At 43.0% G+C, this 22,779-nt stretch overlaps 1 protein-coding gene across 2 annotated transcripts; it reads left to right on the forward strand.

Annotated features, from left to right (window-relative positions):
• The first annotated feature begins 1,414 nt into the window (after window positions 1–1,414).
• mcrs1 (microspherule protein 1) lies at window positions 1,415–22,779 on the forward strand. 2 transcript variants are annotated; one of them, XM_083789633.1, is made up of 15 exons: window positions 1,415–1,565; window positions 5,936–6,081; window positions 7,125–7,263; window positions 9,641–9,805; window positions 12,627–12,736; window positions 14,474–14,582; window positions 14,813–14,951; window positions 15,315–15,390; window positions 16,876–16,904; window positions 17,294–17,386; window positions 18,828–18,910; window positions 19,931–20,018; window positions 20,838–20,965; window positions 21,904–22,010; window positions 22,695–22,779. In XM_083789633.1, exons 2-14 carry the CDS (start codon window positions 5,936–5,938, stop codon window positions 21,988–21,990), a joined length of 1,392 nt encoding a protein of 463 aa, XP_083645759.1. In that variant the 5' UTR covers window positions 1,415–1,565; the 3' UTR covers window positions 21,991–22,010; window positions 22,695–22,779. The 2 variants fall into 2 exon arrangements, with proteins under 2 accessions (XP_083645759.1, XP_083645760.1); XM_083789634.1 differs by lacking the exon at window positions 22,695–22,779 and adding an exon at window positions 18,952–18,961 and having other exon boundaries at window positions 18,828–18,900; window positions 21,904–22,195.

Raw genomic sequence — 22,779 nt, forward strand, 5'->3', positions numbered from 1 at the left:
AGAATGGGTACATTTCATTATATTTCACAGTATGTAGAATGGGTGCATTTTATTATATTTCACAGTATGTAGAATGGGTGCATTTTATTATATTTCACAGTATGTAGAATGGGTGCATTTTATTATATTTCACAGTATGTAGAATGGGTACATTTCATTATATTTCACAGTATGTAGAATGGGTACATTTCATTATATTTCACAGTATGTAGAATGGGTATATGTCATTATATTTCACAGTATGTAGAATGGGTAAATTGTATTATATTTCACAGTATGTAGAATGGGTACATTTCATTATATTTCACAGTATGTAGAATGGGTATATTTCATTATATTTCACAGTATGTAGAATGGGTAAATTGTATTATATTTCACAGTATGTAGAATGGGTACATTTCATTATATTTCACAGTATGTAGAATGGGTACATTTCATTATATTTCACAGTATGTAGAATGGGTAAATTGTATTATATTTCACAGTATGTAGAAGGGGTACATTTTATTATATTTCACAGTATGTAGAAGGGGTAGTATAGCCATATATGTCCATGGGTATTGCCATATATGTCTAGGGGTATAGCCATATATGGGCATAGCGGCCAAAATGCATATGAATCTGGGGGTCCCTGATGAGAAGGTTTTGAGGACTGCTCCAAAAGCTAAAAGAAAGCAAAATAGGTATTTCGCGCGTGATTCCCACTCCTCGCCAGAAGGCGGCGCTAATGCACCAACAATAAACTGGATTGCCAAACATCCATAAAATGAAATAAAAAGAGAACCGGAAAAGGCTGTGTTGCCATGTCTGCTTATTATAATTAAGCGACCTGGGCTTGTTTTTCTGTAAAGTTGCTTGTAAATATTGGTGATGATTCAAGTTTCTTTAAGTTTAAAACCTTACAGCCTTTATTACGGCTTTGAATCCAATCATACACATTATGAAAATACTACGTCCTATACAGCGAGTACAACAAAATAAAATAATGATAAATACAAAATAAAAATGCAAAATAAAATAATGAAATAAAGGAATAAACATAGTGATCTTTTAAGTAAATTGGTAGTTGCGGAGTGCGGTTTTTGGGGGTATTTTGTTTCTTTATATAGGCCTACTTGTTTCTAAAGTGTAGTTTCCTAATGTCGTTTAAACCAGTGATTCTGATTGATTATATTATTATTATATTATAGTATTGAAGTATTCAGGTTTTATTAATGTGTCCAGAGACCTCCGTACCAGATTTGTGTTTTTCCCTCTCTTAAAAAAATAATAAATAAAAATAAGAATAAGAATCTACAAACTCACAACTCTGCCTTGTTCGCATAGACCTGGTCGCTTGTTTCTCTCCCGCAATCTGGCAACCCTCCGCTAGGTGGCTAATGTTGTTGCTAGCTCTTTATACACACAGACAGTATGTAGTTGTTATCTAATGTTGCTAAGCTAACGAAGCTAACGACGCCTGTTTGTATATATTATATGATTAGCAGCGCTATTTAATTCATACCATATATATATAGGATATATAGGATATAACAGAACGGAATAAACAGGAGAGGAACTAAAAGGTGAGTTTTTACCTAAAACTAAAACATTCTCCCACTGGAATTATGTTAGCATCATGCTAACCAGCTAGCAGCAAACAAGCCTCTGTAGTTGAGTTTCAACAACACTATAATTCATATTACAGTATGTATGGTAAACATTCTATTATTCTACCATTAACGTCTTATTGTTCATATTGTTTCAAGTGTTGTTGATGCCAGAATGTGTCGCTAGATGGCCTAACATTAGCATTAAGGCCATGTTGTTGTTATTACTTGTAGATGCATCGTATACACTGTAAACGATGCATCTACAAGTTGTACAATTGTGCAATGAGCAATGTGATTGTTATGTCCATATCAAATAAATAAACAGTAACATTATCACGTAAACAACGGCTTTTATAGTTTAAACGGATGGCCTTTGTTTATATCACTGGTCCATTTATTTACTCTTTGGCATTTGAGCCACGGACCACCATTTGATGACATTTAGCCTCTCAGACGCATCTGAGCCACGGACCACCATCTGATGACATTTAGCCTCTCAGACCCATCTGAGCCACGGACCACCATCTGATGACATTTAGCCTCTCAGACCCATCTGAGCCACGGACCACCATTTGATGACAATTAGCCTCTAAGACCCATTTGAGCCACGGACCACCATTTGATGACATTTAGCCTCTCAGACCCATCTGAGCCACGGACCACCATCTGATGACATTTAGCCTCTCAGACCCAAAGCTAAAGAATATTTTGTTATCGTTGGATTAGATTTTGTCCACAATTATATTGATGTTGGTAATAGGAGAGATAACATTGATTGATTGATTGAAATATTTATTAACAGTTTGTAGAATTTACAGTACATTTTAAGCACAAACTCAATACAAAGACTGTCAACTGTGAGTGGACGACCCAATTAAGCATTACACTTGTTTACAACAGGGTCCACATTGTTCAATTCATCAAAACATTTAAAGACATACAAACATTTAGAGACATACAAATAGACATTTCTATGTAGCTAAATTCATCATATGGGAAGCAAAAAAGGGAAAAGATACAATATACAGTGAGGGAAAATGGGGTGGGGGGGGTGGGGGGGGATTCAGATTTTACAGAGGCCAGTTTCGAATTGCAGCCATCCGTAGGTGCCCTTTGAGAGCGGTTTTGAAGGAGTCAAGGGATTCACATGTCTTAATGACTGTTGGTAGGGCGTTCCACATTTTGGTGGCATAGGAGCGAAAAGAATTTAGTCCCTTGTTTGTGCCGAATCTGGGTTGTACATGGTTTGTTGTACTCCCTCTGGTGTTGTGGGTGTGGACTTCGTTTACACTAAGGAAGTATTTAGACAGGTACATGGGTATCTTGGTGGTGTATCGAATCTTGTGGACCAGACCCATTGCAAGATGCTGTACTCTGTCGTCGACCCTAAGCCATCCCAGCCTGTCAAAGTGGGCAGGGGTGAGGTGGGTTCGGGGGGTGAGGCCAAGTAGGAGCCTGACCAGTTTGTTTTGGGAGGTCTGGAGCCTTGTTTTAAGGGCCTTTGAGGTGCTGTGGTACCAAGAGGTGGATGCATAGTCAAAGAAACCTTGTACGAGGGCTCCTGTTAAGGTCTTCAAGGTGTTTTTGCTGACCAGTGAGGAGATCCTGTAAAGGAATCTTGTTCTTTGATTGACTTTTTTGATTACGTTGGTGGCCATCTTATCACCGGAAAGATTGGCCTCCAGGATGGAACCTAGGTAGGTAATTTGATCTTTTCGTGTGATAATATTGTCACCCACTCTAACCAAGAAGCCATCTGCCTTGCTGAGATTACTATTTGATCCGAAGAGGATGGATTCAGTTTTTCCCAGGTGTAAGGATAGTTTGTTATCAGCGAGCCAGGTGCAGATTCTACCGAGTTCAGAGCTGAGGGTCTTTTCAACCTGCAGTTTGTTCCTGTCCGAGACCAGCAGTGCTGAGTCATCTGCGAACAGGAACAAGTTGCAGTCACAAGCTGAAGTCATGTGTTGGTACCATTAGGAGAGATAACATGGTGTTGGTACCATTAGGAGAGATAACATGGTGTTGGTACCATTAGGAGAGATAACATGGTGTTGGTACCATTAGGAGAGATAACATGGTGTTGGTACCATTAGGAGAGATAACATGATGTTGGTACCATTAGGAGAGATAACATGATGTTGGTAGTGGTACCATTAGGAGAGATAACATGGTGTTGGTACCATTAGGAGAGATAACAACATGATGTTGGTACCATTAGGAGAGATAACATTGTGTTGGTACCATTAGGAGAGATAACATGGTGTTGGTACCATTAGGAGAGAGAACATGATGTTGGTACCATTAGGAGAGATAACATGATGTTGGTACCATTAGGAGAGATAACATGGTGTTGGTACCATTAGGAGAGATAACATGATGTTGGTACCATTAGGAGAGATAACAACATGATGTTGGTACCATTAGGAGAGATAACAACATGATGTTGGTACCATTAGGAGAGATAACAACATGGTGTTGGTACCATTAGGAGAGATAACATGATGTTGGTACCATTAGGAGAGATAACATGATGTTGGTACCATTAGGAGAGATAACATGATGTTGGTACCATTAGGAGAGATAACATGATGTTGGTACCATTAGCAGAGATAACATGGTGTTGGTACCATTAGGAGAGAGAACATGATGTTGGTACCATTAGGAGAGATCAAAATAACAATTATTCTACATTCTCTAATTGACTTCTTGTAAAGTAAGTAATGCAATAATTTAACTCGAGGTCCATTTGGTTACCAACTCTCCATCATTTAGCTGGGGACCACCTGGAACCCCCTGAAGGACCACTGGTTTACATGATAATGACGTGACTGTCAATTCAACACAGAGAACTGTGACATCACACACATCTAACTTTGCACCAATTATTATTATTTTCTAGTTTTACTGCACCAATATGTGGAACGCCAACACTCATCAATAAGTGCTGTGGTGTGTGTGTGTGTGTGTGTGTGTGTGTGTGTGTGGGGGGGGGGGGGGGGGTAGCTTCTGCAAAAAAGGGGTCCCCAAACTTTGTCATGTCAAGGACCCCCATTTGAAAAGATATGCCAGGGACCCTCATAAGAGAAGATTTTTACGGCTCTAGCAGTGATTCTCAACCCGTTTAATTTCAAGGACCCCCAGTTTGACATGAATTAGTCTACGGACCCCCATTTCATGGCATTTCTATTTCTATTAGGGGTCACGATTATGAAATTATGACCGATATCCGATCTCCGATCATCTGCAGGGTCATACCTGCCCATAACGATTCTGACCCATTCTGATATTATACAGAGGACCACAATGGAAAGAAGCCTATAGGCCCTCTAGGGGCTTATTGGTTCAAAGCCTGTTGATAAAGTATTCAATCAATCAATCAATAAATAGCCTATTCTCTTTTCCAAGTGTCTGTTTTCACAACTGAATGAGAGGAGTACACAAATGAAATGTATTTATTTTTGGCTGGTGAAAACCGATTCAATAATCTGTATAATTTTGAGACCGTTCCGATACAAATATTATATATATATGGCTTTTCCTTTTTATATAATTTTTATCCCACGATTTTGTAACTCATTTTTCACCCCTGTGCAAATCATCTAATGTGATCCTGGGCTCTACACACCCTCCGCCAACCTAGTCCCCATATATGAGGGACAAGGGGAGAGCAACCTAGTCCCCATATATGGGGGACAAGGGGAGACCAACCTAGTCCCCATATATGGGGGACAAGGGGAGAGCAACCTAGTCCCCATATATGGGGGACAAGGGGAGACCAACCTAGTCCCCATATATGGGGGACAAGGGGAGAGCAACCTAGTCCCCATATATGGGGGACAAGGGGAGAGCAACCTAGTCCCCATATATGAGGGACAAGGGGAGAGCAACCTAGTCCCCATATATGGGGGACAAGGGGAGAGCAACCTAGTCCCCATATATGAGGGACAAGGGGAGAGCAACCTAGTCCCCATATATGGGGGACAAGGGGAGAGCAACCTAGTCCCCATATATGAGGGACAAGGGGAGACCAACCTAGTCCCCATATATGGGGGACAAGGGGAGAGCAACGGACTGACTCACCTCATGCTTCCTTCATGCCTGAGTGTCCAAGTTGCTCCTTTACACCTGACAGGGGGGAGTTTCCCTGGTTGGACGTAGCGCGTGGAAGGAACACGTTATTCCAACCAGTTCCTTTCCCCTCCATCAGGCGCCCCGGCTGGCCAGGGGGAGGCAGTTTAGAGACCAGGATTACTGCATGTTTTTTGTGAGGGTACCTACCTACCCTAGGGGACACGGGGCCAATATGACTGACATTTCTCTCTGCCTATCACATTGTCTAGATGCAGGCAGGTGCATCGGTGGGCGGGGCTCAGAGCCGCTCGGAGGATGAGGATTCGCTGGTGATAAAGGAGGTGAAGAGGACGTCGGGACAGGCGTTCTGCGGAGGAGGAGGAGGAGTCGTTCCCAAACGCAGGAGTTCCTCCAGGTTGGAGTTCATTATTAACTCACTGAGACCTGTTGTTCCAGGGACCCCCCAGAAGCAAAGATTTGAGTTAAAAATGTTTACTGTGAAAGAATATATGTGTATATACAAGAAAGTAGTTTTTTGCCACTCAGTAGGCGTTCCCGCATTACTTCTGGGTAGGATGATGATGTCACCTGCAGTGCATACCCTCTTTAGACGGTTAAAGTTACGCGTGTGCGTTATGCTAGTGTTTGACGGGAGGACCATCCAGATAAATTCAGATCTCGGCGATGCCATTATTTCCCATGACAATAAACAATAACAACACTTATCATCTCGTACCTACAGGTCCATCTCAATGAATTAGAATATTGTGTAAAAGTTCATTTTCTTCCGTAATAATATAATTAAAAAAAATGAAACTTTCTTATATTCTCAATTAGTATTTAAAACATTTTTGTTGTTTTAATCTATGATGATTATGGTGTACAGCTCATGAAAAATAAATCCTATCTCAACAGATTAGAATATTTTACGAGAGCACTAAAAATGTTTTTTTTTCCCGACCATCTGTACAAGTACATTAACCCATTTTGGTCTTTTGGTGTTTTAAACATGATGTTATAATTTTAGCTATTGAAAAATAGCAGATCTACAAGCTCATAGCGCGCCACCGAGTGGCGCGCTATGAGCTTGTAGGTCTGCTATTTTTGAAAAATCGTGAAAATATTTATTTCAGAAAACTGGAGGATTTAGAATAATTTCTTTAAATTTCGAGGTCAGGCCTAAATGGGTTAATGTATATGCAGTTAATATGTGGTCTGGGCTACTTTTGAACAAATCATTTCATCAATGGGGGCGTGACATGGAGGTGATCAGCCTGTGGCACTGTTGAGGTGTTATGGAACCTAGTTGTACAGTAGTGGTTGATTGACAGCTGTCATTGTCCCCCAGGTCAATCAGCCTAGTTGTACAGTAGTGGTGATTGACAGCTGTCATTGTTCCCCAGGTCAATCAGCCTAGTTGTACAGTAGTGGTGATTGACAGCTGTCATTGTCCCCCAGGTCAATCAAGAGGAAGAAGTTTGACGATGAGCTGGTGGAGAGCAGCCTGGTCAAGTCCTCCAGCAGAGTGAAAGGACCGCCCGTCATCGATCAGCCAATCCGCTGCTCTGGGGGCGGCGACCTCTCGTCCAAACAAAAGGTACGAGCCAATCGGCTGCTCAGGGGAGGTTAGAGCCAATCCAAACCATCGATTTTAAAGTTTCCAAATGTTGTGAATGATAAGGGGATGACGCAGGACAACAGCAGTAGCTGTGTGTGTGTGGGGTGAGTTTAGTGAATGATAAGGGGACGTCACAGGACAACAGCAGTAGCTGTGTGTGTGGTGTGAGTTTAGTGAATGATAAGGGGACGTCTCAGGACAACAGCAGTAGCTGTGTGTGTGGGGTGAGTTTAGTGAATGATAAGGGGATGTCTCAGGACAACAGCAGTAGCTGTGTGTGTGTGGGGTGAGTTTAGTGAATGATAAGGGGACGTCTCAGGACAACAGCAGTAGCTGTGTGTGTGTGTGGGGTGAGTTTAGTGAATGATAAGGGGACGTCACAGGACAACAGCAGTAGCTGTGTGTGTGGTGTGAGTTTAGTGAATGATAAGGGGACGTCTCAGGACAACAGCAGTAGCTGTGTGTGTGTGTGGGGTGAGTTTAGTGAATGATAAGGGGACGTCTCAGGACAACAGCAGTAGCTGTGTGTGTGTGTGGGGTGAGTTTAGTGAATGATAAGGGGATGTCGCAGGACAACAGCAGTAGCTGTGTGTGTGTGGGGTGAGTTTAGTGAATGATAAGGGGACGTCTCAGGACAACAGCAGTAGCTGTGTGTGTGTGTGGGGTGAGTTTAGTGAATGATAAGGGGATGTCGCAGGACAACAGCAGTAGCTGTGTGTGTGGGGTGAGTTTAGTGAATGATAAGGGGACGTCTCAGGACAACAGCAGTAGCTGTGTGTGTGGGGTGAGTTTAGTGAACGATAAGGGGACGTCTCAGGACAACAGCAGTAGCTGTGTGTGTGGGGTGAGTTTAGTGAACGATAAGGGGACGTCTCAGGACAACAGCAGTAGCTGTGTGTGTGGGGTGAGTTTAGTGAATGATAAGGGGACGTCTCAGGACAACAGCAGTAGCTGTGTGTGTGTGTGGGGTGAGTTTAGTGAATGATAAGGGGACGTCGCAGGACAACAGCAGTAGCTGTGTGTGTGGGGTGAGTTTAGTGAATGATAAGGGGACGTCTCAGGACAACAGCAGTAGCTGTGTGTGTGGGGTGAGTTTAGTGAATGATAAGGGGACGTCTCAGGACAACAGCAGTAGCTGTGTGTGTGGGGTGAGTTTAGTGAACGATAAGGGGACGTCTCAGGACAACAGCAGTAGCTGTGTGTGTGGGGTGAGTTTAGTGAATGATAAGGGGACGTTGCAGGACAACAGCAGTAGCTGTGTGTGTGGGGTGAGTTTAGTGAATGATAAGGGGACGTCTCAGGACAACAGCAGTAGCTGTGTGTGTGGGGTGAGTTTAGTGAATGATAAGGGGACGTCTCAGGACAACAGCAGTAGCTGTGTGTGTGGGGTGAGTTTAGTGAATGATAAGGGGACGTCTCAGGACAACAGCAGTAGCTGTGTGTGTGGGGTGAGTTTAGTGAACGATAAGGGGACGTCTCAGGACAACAGCAGTAGCTGTGTGTGTGGGGTGAGTTTAGTGAATGATAAGGGGACGTCTCAGGACAACAGCAGTAGCTGTGTGTGTGGGGTGAGTTTAGTGAATGATAAGGGGACGTCTCAGGACAACAGCAGTAGCTGTGTGTGTGTGGGGTGAGTTTAGTGAATGATAAGGGGACGTCTCAGGACAACAGCAGTAGCTGTGTGTGTGTGGGGTGAGTTTAGTGAATGATAAGGGGACGTCTCAGGACAACAGCAGTAGCTGTGTGTGTGTGGGGTGAGTTTAGTGAATGATAAGGGGACGTCTCAGGACAACAGCAGTAGCTGTGTGTGTGTGGGGTGAGTTTAGTGAATGATAAGGGGACGTCTCAGGACAACAGCAGTAGCTGTGTGTGTGTGGGGTGAGTTTAGTGAATGATAAGGGGACGTTGCAGGACAACAGCAGTAGCTGCGCGGTGCGCATTGATACGATGTCTAACCCTAACCCGCACCACAGACCAATAAGAAGCCTCGGGTCAACTTATTGTCTTGGCATGCCCCGCCTACCTTGGAGTAGGTCAAACTAATCACAGAACGCAGCGAATCTAAAACTATTTATGCTTTTGTTTTGTTTTTGTACACGCAGGGCAAAGTTGAGTTCTATGCCTTTTAACCCTTTAGGCCTGAGATCAGATTCTAAAAATGTCTTCTACATCCTGACAGTTTTCTGAAAAAGCTATGTCAGTCGTTCTTCGATTTTTCAAAAATAGCAGACCTACAAGCTCGAGCTTGTAGATCTGCTGTTGAATAGCTAAAGCATAACATAATGCTAACATCAAAAGGGGTTCCCGCCCAAAATGGGTTAATTAATATCCACCTTCATCATGCTCTTCCTATCAGGTGACCAAATCCAGCACGGGTCTGACCCCGCCCCTAACCATGGTGGTGACTCCGCCCCCAATCAGCAAGAGAATGAAGAAGAGCAAACAGCCGTTACAGGTCACTAAAGACCTGGGCAGGTGGAAGCCTACCGACGACCTGCTGCTAATTAACGCTGTGCTACAGGTGAGTTAACGACCTGCTGCTAATTAACGCTGTGCTACAGGTGAGTTAAACAAATTGCTCCAGTGATTAGAAATGGATAATTCAAAATATGCTCCTCATTGACTTACATTGTAGCTGAAACAGCTCTCATTGACTTACATTGTAGCTGAAACAGCTCTCATTGACTTACATTGTAGCTGAAACAGCTCTCATTGACTTACATTGTAGCTGAAACAGCTCTCATTGACTTACATTGTAGCTGAAACAGCTCTCATTGACTTACATTGTAGCTGAAACAGCTCTCATGGTCTGTGCCCGCCCCCCCTAAGTGAATTCATTAAACGAAAGCCCGATAGGGGAATCAGTACCAGAGCAACAACTCGAGGAGACTGCGAACTTGTGAAGTGCCGCACCGGCAAACAACATTGGGCCAAAATGTCCTCTCAGTACAGGGCTGTGTAAAATGGAATCGACTTCCTCTGCATATAGACCGATTCCGTAGCGGGTCTCATGGTCGCAGCCTACGTATTTCCTGTAGGCGGACTCGACGTAGCTGCGGGGGTAAAACCCTCACCAGGCGCACTCTTCCACTACAGTGAACGGCAGAGTGACTGATGTTAGTTTGCCTCAAACTTTACTCCTTTACCTGCTTTGGATATTAGACATTCCGTTTTATTTTATTTGTTATGTTGCCACTACTGTTGGAGCAGCCATAAACTACACAGGTTCATCTCGATGTTCTGGGCATCTTTGTAATGTTAGTGTTAGTAAAAAAGCAGGTAAAGGAGTAAAGTTTGAGGCAAACTAACATCAGTCACTCTGCCGTTCACTGTAGTGGAAGATGTGCGCCTGGTGAGGGTTTTACCCCCGCAGCTACGTCGAGTCCGCCTACAGGAAATACGTAGGCTGCGACCATGAAACCGGTACGGAATCGGTCTATAAGGGAATGTGCTACATTTTCCTCTTTTAAATACAATCTGAAAAAATGGTTGCTTGAAAACCAAAGCTGCAACCATTCATGATTATTTTAGGTGTATTTCTTTTGTATGCTGTGTTAGAGAGATTATTACTTGTGCAAGCAGAGCGCGCAAGTAATAATTTCGCCCGGTCGGTCTGTGTGCACCGTGCCAGCCGACCCGCCACTTGATGCGTATGCGAATAAAACAGCAAATTTGTGCCTGGTTTGCTGGGACCAGATTACATAAATGACCATATGTCTTACGTTATCATTTAGAGCTAGTCATACGTATACTATATACATAATCAGTAAAATAAAATAGCAAATTGTGCCTGATTTGCTGGGACCAGAGTACATGGTGTGTATGTGTATGACTAGCTCTAAATGATGACGTAAGACATATGGTCATTTATGTAATCTGGTCCCAGCAAACCATGCACAAATTTGCTGTTTTATTCGCATACGCATCAAGTGGCGGGTCGGCTGGCACGGTTTTTGGCGCAAAGTAACCACAGTATACCGCTAATCAACTTACAACTACATACTCTATATAGTATATGTATATGTATACATAGATTTAGTATTAATATCACTATAGTCCAAGATGAAATACATTTAAAACAATTGACAATTTACAATAAATAATAAAATAATTATACTGTATAACATATTTTAATTCAGTTTATATACCTTTTTTTTCATCACATATCAATTCTTTGAAAAACTAAAAAGGGATCTAGAATATTTCTAAATTGATAAAAGTGTATTTCTTATATAGATAGAAACTTGAACCATACTTAAAGGTATATTCAGTGATTTCACTTAATTCAAATATCACTTCTTTTTTTGTTTTGTTGTGATAATCCTCCCTACTATAGAGTGTGCGGGCCATATAAGGAGTTCCTCCCTGTCCCCAGTTAACCCCTGGGGGTCAAAAAACCTTAGGTTTCGTTTTTGACTCTCTATCCTGATTGGAAGAAAGGCTGGGTCCCACAGCCAAAAACGAAACCTAAGGTTTATTGAGTGAAATCACTGAATATACCTTTAATAATACTAGGTGTTTACATGCATAAAGTAGCAAATAGTTACACCTAATAATTAGACATTTCAAACGTTCCTTCACAGAGATACTGAGATTCCACAGTTTACAGCGGTCGAAAGTACTTGCGCGCTCTGCTTGCGCACTAGTTGGCCATTTATGGCCTACTAGTGTGCAACAAGCAAGTATGCACTTGACAGAGTGCAGTTCTAGTTAATAATAGTTTTATCTAATAGTTTAATCTTTTCTTATTTCTTATTCTTACTAGTCAACTACGTAAACAAACAAAGTTGATTCAGACAATATAGAGCATCACCAAAACGCATGTGGTTTTAGGGTTAGGGTAAAAATGTTAACTTCCTGTTGATTTTACTATTTGAAGATCCGGATCCACAGATCCAGTCCGGGTTTTCTTCCTAATAAAAATGGACCAATGTTACGCTCTGTGTTAAGAAGAGTTACAGATGTGCAAGGGTCCATTTGATTACCAACTGTCCATCATTTAGCTGGGGACCACCTGGAACGCCCTCAAGGACCACTGGTGGTCCCTGGACCACCTGGAACGCCCTCAAGGACCACTGGTGGTCCCTGGACCACTGTTTCAGACCACAGACCTGACCTGGGTGCCTTTGTTTTGTGTCAGACCACAGACCTGACCTGGGTGCGTTTGTTTTGTGTCAGAACACAGACCTGACCTGTTGGGTGCGTTTGTTTTGTTTCAGACCACAGACCTGACCTGTTGGGTGCGTTTGTTTTGTGTCAGAACACAGACCTGACCTGTTGGGTGCGTTTGTTTTGTTTCAGACCACAGACCTGACCTGTTGGGTGCGTTTGTTTTGTTTCAGACCACAGACCTGACGTCGGTGCATCTCGGGGTGAAGTTCAGCTGTCGTTTCACCTTACGGGAGATCAAGGAGCGTTGGTACGCTCTCCTCTACGACCCTGTCATTTCAAAGTAAGAGCTCTGCGACCCTGTCATTTCGAAGTAAGAGCTCTGCGACCCTGTCATTTCAAAGTAAGAGCTCTGCGACCCTGTCATTTCAAAGTAAGAGCTCTGCGACCCTGTCATTTCAAAGTAAGATCATCCTTTTTCAACACCCTGAGCGGCATAAACGGCGGTCTCCGTCCTATCAAATAGCGCCCAGGACGGAACTTTATTGAATGAAACTTTATTGACAGCCGTAGCCAGTAGATGACAAACAACAATTAAAAACATACAAAACAGTTACAAATAAATACATTGGTTCATAAAACTCTAAAACTCTCTCGTAAAAAAAAGAAGAAAATCTATAAGAGGCACTCGTATCAATGTTTCCACATCAAAGAGCGGTATCTAACAGTGCTAAACAACGTCTTAATCACGTTATTATGTGACCCATCAAGTCTGCTTTTAAAGCTGAACATGAGGTTTCTCAAGAGAGCCTGGAAGGTGGTTAGACCAGAGTCGCAGAAGAGCTGACTAGCACTGCCACCCCTCGGCTTCTTCAGGAGAATCCTGAGAGCATCGTTGTAAGCCACCTTTAGCTTGCGCAGACTCTCATTTTTATAGTTCACCCATAAGGGGGCGCTGTATACAGCGGGGTGCAGCGTGCTCTAATATTATTATTATTATTATTATTATAAGGGGGCTGTATACAGCGGGTGCAGTACGCTCTAAATAGGTTCACCTTGACCTCAACTGAACAGTAGTTATTGATATCGTAACCGATCGCATCGCTCCACAGGCTGGGAGCGTCTGTTGCTCCACAGGCTGGGAGCGCCTGTTGCTCCACAGGCTGGGAGCGCCTGTTGCTCCACAGGCTGGGAGCGTCTGTCGCTCCACAGGCTGGGAGTGTCTGTTGTGCAAAAGTCAATGTCATCCAAAGTGGTCCCGCTCCATTTCAGTGGATGAGAGGAAAGAATCTTAAAACGTGAATAACTCTTGATCTAAATCACTCCGTCCAATTATGCGGTTCCGTCGCTAGTCGCGTTAGAATTAATCATACCTCCCGTTGTTGTCGATCACCACCTCGGGGGTGTTTTGGCTACATCTAGCTACTTCAGCCACATCCAAGATGGCGCCTGGTGCGTCGCTAAATGTGCTCCGTTGCTGCAAATCGCTGGGCTCTGATTTAATGCTCCTAAATACCCCCGGGGTGTTTAACTCTATGTAATGGTCCTAAATACCCCCGGGTCGTTGGGGGTGTTAATGTTCTTATATTCTTTAAATACGGCCTGTTTTCTGTGTGTTCTCAGTCCATTCCACAGAAGGCTTGGCTTCCAATATCACCGATCTACATTTACACTACACTACCCATGATGCACCACTACACTACCCAATATCACCGATCTACATTTACACTACACTACACTACCCATGATGCACCACTACACTACCCAATATCACCGATCTACATTTACTCTACACTACACTACCCATGATGCACCACTACACTACCCAATATCACCGATCTACATTTACTCTACACTACACTACCCATGATGCACCACTACACTACCCAATATCACCGATCTACATTTACACTACACTACACTACCCATGATGCACCACTACACTACCCAATATCACCGATCTACATTTTATATATTATGTCGTTTAGGAAACGTGAGCTCTGAAATCTTTCACGGTTGTGTGATTAAAATTATTTCCCCTGTGTGTGTGTGTGTGTGTGTGTGTGTGTGTGTGTGTCAGACTGGCGTGGCAGGCCATGCGTCAGCTCCATCCAGAAGCCATCGCTGCTATCCAGAGTAAAGCCATCTTCAGTCAGGTTGAAGAGGCCTTACTGGCCAAGATCGGCTCTGTAAGTGATGTTCAGTAGAGTAATGTTAACTAATGTTAACATGTCCTGTTGTCTGATTGGCCAGGCTAGCCAGCCTAAACTCATTTCCTGTTGTCTGATTGGCCAGGCTAGCCAGCCTAAACTCATGTCCTGTTGTCTGATTGGCCAGGCTAGCCAGCCTAAACATGTCCTGTTGTCTGATTGGCCAGGCTAGCCAGCCTAAACTCATGTCCTGTTGTCTGATTGGCCAGGCTAGCCAGCCTAAACTGGAGGTGTTCCAGGACATGCTGAACAAGCACCCCAGCATCCTGCACCCGTGTCGGACCCCCAAGAGCCTGTTGGTCCACTGGCAGCTTCTGAAACAGTACTACCTACTGGATGATCAGAGTGGTGAGTTAACTTTAACTAACTAACTAACTAACCAGCTTCTCAAACAGTACTACCTACTGGACGATCAGAGTGGTGAGTTAACTTTAACTAACTGACTAACCCGCTGCTCAAACAGTACTACCTACTGGACGATCAGAGGGGTGAGTTAACTTTAACTAACTGACTGACAGAGTTTAACTGTAACAGAACTCACTCCACGGTAGGGCTAAATCAGACCAGGTGTTAACAGTCACATGTTGTGTTTTAGTCCAGCCTCTCCCTAAAGGTGAACAGGTTACATTAACAGTTATAATGTTGTGTTCCAGTCCAGCCTCTCCCTAAAGGTGAACAGGTTACATTAACAGTTATAATGTTGTGTTCCAGTCCAGCCTCTCCCTAAAGGTGAACAGGTGCTCAACTTCTCAGACGCAGAGCAGATGGTTGACGATGCAAAGTTAAAGTAAGATATCTTTTCTTACTTTATTATCATTATTACATTAATTACACATTTCTCCTGTTTTATTATCATTATATTACATTTATTACACATTTGTCCTCTGTATTATTATCATTATTACCAGGGCTGCACATAAGTGGTGCGCCACCGCGCATGCGTCGTCAAAATTCAAAATGCGCTGTCAATCAAGCGCCGGGAAGCGCTTCTGCGTACCAACAGCCGGGGCCGCCTAGAATGATTATCATGGCCAGAATACTAGTACATTCTGTGGCCAGAGCATTTTCCACCGACTGCCACTCAAAGTGGCTACTGGCCAATCACAGCACGTCTTGCACAAGTGCACCGGCCATTGTGGCCAATCACAGCGCGTCCTTACTCAAAAGGGGGAGGATTCCATGCTGCTTTCTGCTGGGAGGAGGCGGAGGGCGGTTGACAGGAAAACCTGACACAAAATTAGTTTCGTCTTCTCTGTTTCAGATAGCAAACTACTGTAGTCCCCGGTGTAAAAGGGCATGCTTTGGATGCTTTGCACTCTTCCCATTTGCCGCTGTGCTTGTGTTTGTTTTCCGGGTGCTGGAGCAGCATGGTTGCTCGTGTGCGATGCCGTCTCAGAACCCGAACTCGGTGGTTTCTGGCCGGTGCCTAGGCTGTGAGAGACGCTAATTAGCGTCTCTCACAGCCTAGGCACCGGCCACCGACTTTTTACGGGTACTAAGGTTTTAGTTCCGACATAGTGGAGTGGGAAGAGTTTAAAGCATTGCGGACTGGCACTGCTGCTGCCCAACATGAACACCGTGTCTCGACAGTCGACATACTGTCCCTTATTATCGTAAAGTCGGGTAGTGTACACTGTTTATTTTTGCACCGAGGAGCCATGTGTGTCTGACTGTCTGACTACGTACGTACGTCGCCTCAGCTAAAAACAAAAGGGAACTAGGGAAGCCTGATGTATGCTTCGCCGTACGATGTGTCGCATGTTAAAAAAATAGCTGATCTGCAAGCTCACAACGTGTCGCAACACGTTGTGAGCTAGTAGATCGGTTATTTAAATACAAAATAATAAACAATCTAAATATTGCTTTGATGCTCATATTATCCTTAGAAAGTATTAAGTTGTTTTTATTATAATATGCATTCCATAGGGCTGGACCACACATGGACCTAGATTTTAGCAAATTTAGATTTTTTTAATAATGGGATGAATCTACAACAAGAGCCATTATAGGGCTAAATCTAGAGTTGCAATACCCTCCATTGACTCCCCACTCATCCAATAAATATTGTTTTGCTATAAATTATTCATCCCTCTTTTATCCATCCGGCGAGACGGGTCGACGCATTTTTAGGACCACCAAGAAACTCCTCCAGGTGCTCCTCTGAGTACTAGACCAAAAAAGTTGTGTGCAGCCCTGATTATTACACATTTCTCCTCTGTATAATTCTCATTATAACAGAGTAATAATTATTTAATGTCTTGCTTCATCCTAGGGAGAGCAGGGATGAGGTGTTGGAACACGGTAAGAAATATTCATTCGTATTCATGCATGTGTGAGAGTGATATGGGATGTGTGAGAGTGATATGGGATGTGTGAGAGTGATATGGGATGTGTGAGAGTGATATGGGATGTGTGAGAGTGATATGGGATGTGTGAGTGTGATATGGGATGTGTGAGAGTGATATGGGATGTGTGAGAGTGATATGGGATGTGTGAGTGTGATATGGGATGTGTGAGTGTGATATGGGATGTGTGAGTGTGATATGGGATGTGTGAGTGTGATCTCTGATCTCACTGATCTCACTGATCTCACTGATCTCTGATCTCACTGATCTCACTGATCTCACTGATCTCTGATCTCACTGATCTCACTGATCTCACTGTGTTCCCTCATGGTTCTTCCCTCTCAGAGCTCATGATCTCGGATCGTCATCAGAAACGGGAGATCAGACAGTTGGAACAGGAGCTGCCTCGCTGGCAGGTGCTGGTGGACAGTATTACAGGTAAACACGGCGCTAAACACGCCTCACAACATCTTCTGACGCTAATAACTCTGAATCTGAATCAACGATTCCAATTCTAACCAATGATTGTGTTTTTGACGCCCATCGCGGTCCCGTCAGAACAGACCTGGGCATTGTACGGCCCGTGGGCCAAATACAAAACATACTTTCTAATTACCTTATGGGTGGACTAAACCCGCATTGCTTTTATTTTGAAGCCCATTTATTCTCACAGTGCACGCAATCTGCACGTCAACTGTGCACGTGAATTGCGTGTGATTGAGAACCTTTCTTCCTTCCTTCACCCCCCTCATATACGAAAATGTGGGCTTTTTGGATTTATTGGTGACAACGGCGTCGGTGAATGAAGCAGGCAGCTCCACAACGCGCTCTGCGCAGGCTCTTGATTTGATCACCAAACTTCCTCTCAGGAGGACAATTAAGTTAAATCCCGTCATGCTTTATTTAACGGTGCTGCGTCGTGCGGCGGTGTTGCGCCCACAATGTGACACGCTTCTTAAGCATGTCACATTGGGCGATGCGGCGACCAGCGGCAGCGCCCTGAGCTTGTGGATCGTCTGTTTTCTGCACTCTGACGACACCGTTGTACCACAAAGTAAATCTTGCATGAACGTGCACACATGAACGTGCACACATGAACGTGCACACATGAACGTGCACACATCAGCACACACTGCCTGCCAAGCTGCCGAATGTGGTTGTTGTTTAATGGTTGTGACTCGTCTCAACAATCATCTCACGCTGATAGTAAGCGGCGCAACATGGGTTGTGAAAGTGGTACCGCTGCCTCCAACTATTAAGAGAGCTACATAAAGTTCTTATTGTTAAAATAAAATGCTAGCAGACTTGTAACTTAAACAATAACATAGTTTTCAACTGGGAAAGGAAACGTCTCAAGCATGCAAGTAGAAAGTAAAAACAATCACACCCATGTGAATGTGAAGTGAGAGCGAGCGCTCTTCATCATGACATAAAATAGTCTCTAAGCCTATAATTTGAGTCAAATGTTTCACATTTTGTTTACCATTGCTTTGGAATTTTGCTAGAATAAATTACATTTTTGTAAGGCCTTCATTGCCTAATGATAACATATACTCTTACCAGCTTGTCAAAACAATGTAATTTACTGCTTTTTATATAGAAATAAATTTTATATTATGCATAATTAAGTTCAGCCTTTTGGCCCGGCCCTCCAAAATATTTTCTGTTTCTCATTGAACCTGCCAGACAACCATAATGTTCATGTTTAACATGTTTAACATGTTTAACACGTGTTTCACATGTTTTAGCGTGTCTCTCCTTCAGGGATGAACCTGCCATACTCTAATGTTCATGTTTAACATGTTTAACACGTGTTTAACAACATGTTTAACATGTTTAATAACATGTTTAACATGTTTTTAACGTGTCTCTCCTTCAGGGATGAACCTGCCAGACTTTGACAACCAGACTCTAGCAGCGCTGAGAGGAAGGATGGTCCGCTACCTCATGAGGTCACGAGAGGCAAGTTCCCCTTTAATTCACAGATAATGAATATTTATGAGATCGCGAGAGGCAATTTCCCCTTTAATTCACAGCTAGTTAATAGGAACCCATTTAGACCTGAGGACGATTCTACAAATGTCTTCTTCATGACAGTTTTCTGAAATACCTCATGTTTCTATGTCGGTGGTGCTCAATATTTCATGTCAACAACCCCCAAAAATGGCCCAGGCCGTAGCGTAACGGTCTGGGCACCGGACTGGTAATCCAGTCGCAGTGTGCCGCGGGTTCGACTCCCGGACCCGACACGGCCTTTACTGCATGTCATCCCCCCATCTCTCTCCCGTTTCCTGTCAGCCTACTGTCTGTCCCTTCAAAAATCAATAAAAGGCGTAAGCCGCAAAAAAATATCTTAAAAAAAAAAAAAAAAAAACCCCAAAAATGATATGTAATTGGCCGCCGACCCCCAACTGAAAATATGTTGTTCCAGTGTCCTCCCAGATGCAAAGATTTTAGTTAAAAACGTTCGCTCTGAAAGAATATATATTCAAAGATTTGCGCTACATTTTCACGACATTTTCACGATATTTCATAGCGCGGCACCGAGTGCCGCACTATGAGCTTGTAGATCTGCTATTTTTCAATAGCTAAAGTATAACATAATGCTTGAAACACCAAAAGGGGTTCCTGCCCAAAATGGATTAAATTTAATGGACCTTATGGTAAGAACCCCCCCCCCCCCCCCGATACTGTTGCTATACAAACTAAGGACATGCTTTCTGCTCCACTGAGGAAAGAGGAATAGACGTATCCACATCAACAACATCCATACTATATTTTATCCCTTTTCCCGTGGGTGGGCACAGTGTTTACATTCTGGAGGTGGAGGAGGCAGCATCACTGCTACTAAATCATACTATTAATTAACTTTTACTAAACATGGTTAAATCAATCGTCAAAGTATCCAACCTGCCCACAGATCACGCTGGGCAGAGCATGTATTTAACATGTTTAACCATGTGTTCAACATGTGTTTAACAGATCACGCTGGGCAGAGCCACCAAGGACAAACAGATTGACGTGGACCTGTCGCTGGAAGGTCCCGCCTGGAAGATATCCCGGAAACAAGGTGACGTTTAATAACTCCAGACACTCCCTCCTGACTGTCACCGTCTCATCTCGAAGGAGATAGATTATAATTTTTATTCATGTGAAGCTCGACACGTCATCACGCATCAGTGGCTTTGTATGGACTTTACATATAAAAATACACACACATATTTTGAGTGTGAGTATGACCATAATATGGTCATCCGTGTTCATATTATGATGACCACGGATATGCTCTAAAGGTCACTTGTCCGAGCACAAAAGTCACTTTTGGTGAATACATGTTTGAATATTAGACAAATATTCTCAGTTTACAAGTTCAAGCCCTAGAATGTCTGATCTTAAATACATTTCATGTATTCCAAACACACAGCCATAGATCTATAGATCTTTGCTACTTTTAATTGCACTTTTTTTTGCAGTTTTCCTTCATTTGTTTATACAGTGAGTGAGTCTTTTTCTGTCCAGTTTTCCTCTATGTTTTTGAGACCGCCGCTCCTGTAGTCAAGTTTGAAAAAAGGATGAAGAAACTGTTTTCTCAGTACAGGTTGTGTGATCAATTACCCGACACCAATCAGGTGGTGTGATCAATTACCCAACACCAATCAGGTGGTGTGATCAATTACCCAACACCAATCAGGTGGTGTGATCAATTACCCGACACCAATCAGGTGGTGTGATCAATTACCCGACACCAATCAGGTGGTGTGATCAACCACCAACGGACAACTAAATATGTAATGCACTTGTCTGGAAAGATTTATTACAAGCCTTAATGTCAACCCCTGCGTTGCGTTATGATTCTACGTTTTGTACTAATATATTTTCTGTTTTCCAGGAATCATCAAACTGAAGAACAACGGAGACTTCTTCATGGCCAACGAGGGCAGACGGCCGATCTACATCGACGGCAGACCGGTTCTGTCTGGGACCAGAGGGAAGCTGAACAACAACAGCGTGGTAGAGGTGTGTGACTATGTAGATCAGATCTGGGACCAGAGGGAAGCTGAACAACAACAGCGTGGTAGAGGTGTGTGACTATGTAGATCAGATCTGGGACCAGAGGGAAGCTGAACAACAACAGCGTGGTAGAGGTGTGTGACTATGTAGATCAGATCTGGGACCAGAGGGAAGCTGAACAACAACAGCCTGGTAGAGGTGTGTGTCTATGTAGATCAGATCTGGGACCAGAGGGAAGCTGAACAACAACAGCGTGGTAGAGGTATGTGTCTATGTAGATCAGATCTGGGACCAGAGGGAAGCTGAACAACAACAGCGTGGTAGAGGTGTGTGACTATGTAGATCAGGGAGTCTAACGACCCTCAATTTAGGCATTTAGCAGACGCTCTTGATCCAGAGCAACTTACATTAAGCAAAAAACAAAAGCATGTCATACATCACATATATAAAAAAGTAGTTATCATGAATCGTGTATCAATTTACAATTTAGGCATTTAGCAGACGCTCTTAATCCAGAGCGACTTACATTAAGCAAGAACAAAAAAGCATGGGAATACATCACATAAAAACATTTATCATGAAACATGCGTAAGCTAAGAAAGTAACAGTGGAATATCTATATAATGAAACTATACATATATACTACTATGCTATACATATGTACTATGACGTGCTATGACTACATACAATGCAATTATAGTGCTGTCTACATAACATGCTCTAAGTCTGTATCAAATGCTATCTAAGTCTAGAGAAATGCTTACAGAAAGGCATACATCAACAATGTATAATTTGAAATTGGTAGGATATTTCCAACTGCACAACGATGTCTTCCTCATATTGATTGATGATGTCATAACGGTGTCTTCCTCATATTGATTGATGATGTCATAACGGTGTCTTCCTCATATTGATTGATGATGTCATAACGGTGTCTTCCTCAGATCGCTGGCTTACGCTTTGTCTTCCTGATAAACCTGGAGCTCATCTCTCTGATCAAAGCTGAGGCGGCCAAGATGAGCCAGCAGTGAACCTGTCTGTCTGTCTGTCTGTCTGTCTGTCGGAGTAGAAGTGTTGGACATTAAGACTCACGTATGGCCGTAGATCCTCCAGGATCAGATCTCCACCTACCGTCTGGTAGATCTGCTCCACAGCGTTAGAAGAACCTACCCATACACACGTCTGGTAGATCTGCTCCCTTAGAAGTGACTGAACACTATGTTACTATAGCTCTGGTCCATAGTGTAAACACTATGTTACTATAGATCTGGTCCATAGTGTTCACTATGTTACTATAGATCTGGTCCATAGTGTTAACACTATGTTACTATAGCTCTGGTCCATAATGTAAACACTATGTTACTATAGCTCTGGTCCATAGTGTAAACACTATGTTACTATAGCTCTGGTCCATAGTGTTCACTATGTTACTATAGCTCTGGTCCATAGTGTTAACACTATGTTACTATAGCTCTGGTCCATAGTGTAAACACTATGTTACTATAGATCTGGTCCATAGTGTTCACTATGTTACTATAGATCTGGTCCATAGTGTTAACACTATGTTAGCTAAATGAACACGTTATGAGGACTTCTAACATACATTTTGATAAGACTTAATGATAATACACACCCTGAAAAGTAAGAGGGACGGACATGATTTCTGCTGGATATTTCAGTCTTTTCTATAATGAGGACACTGGGGTGGTAGAACCATCTTATACTGGTTCTATAGCAACCTGTTTATTGTTTATTCAAATGTTCACAATACTGATTATGTTGAAATTCTACTATTAAAGCGTTCTTGTTTTTTTCCAATA

This window comes from Protomyctophum parallelum, assembly GCF_964188405.1.
Source record: "Protomyctophum parallelum genome assembly, chromosome: 18".
Lineage (NCBI taxonomy): Eukaryota > Metazoa > Chordata > Actinopteri > Myctophiformes > Myctophidae > Protomyctophum > Protomyctophum parallelum.

Excerpts from the sequence above, each read along its gene's own strand:
- mcrs1 (XM_083789633.1), top strand. The coding sequence starts at position 5,936 with ATGCAGGCAGGTGCATCGGTGGGCGGGGCTCAGAGCCGCTCGGAGGAT. Across the intron at positions 14,952-15,314 it reads CCTACTGGATGATCAGAGTG|TCCAGCCTCTCCCTAAAGGT; the intron begins GTGAGTTAACTT and ends GTTGTGTTCCAG. Across the intron at positions 16,905-17,293 it reads GGATGAGGTGTTGGAACACG|AGCTCATGATCTCGGATCGT; the intron begins GTAAGAAATATT and ends CTTCCCTCTCAG.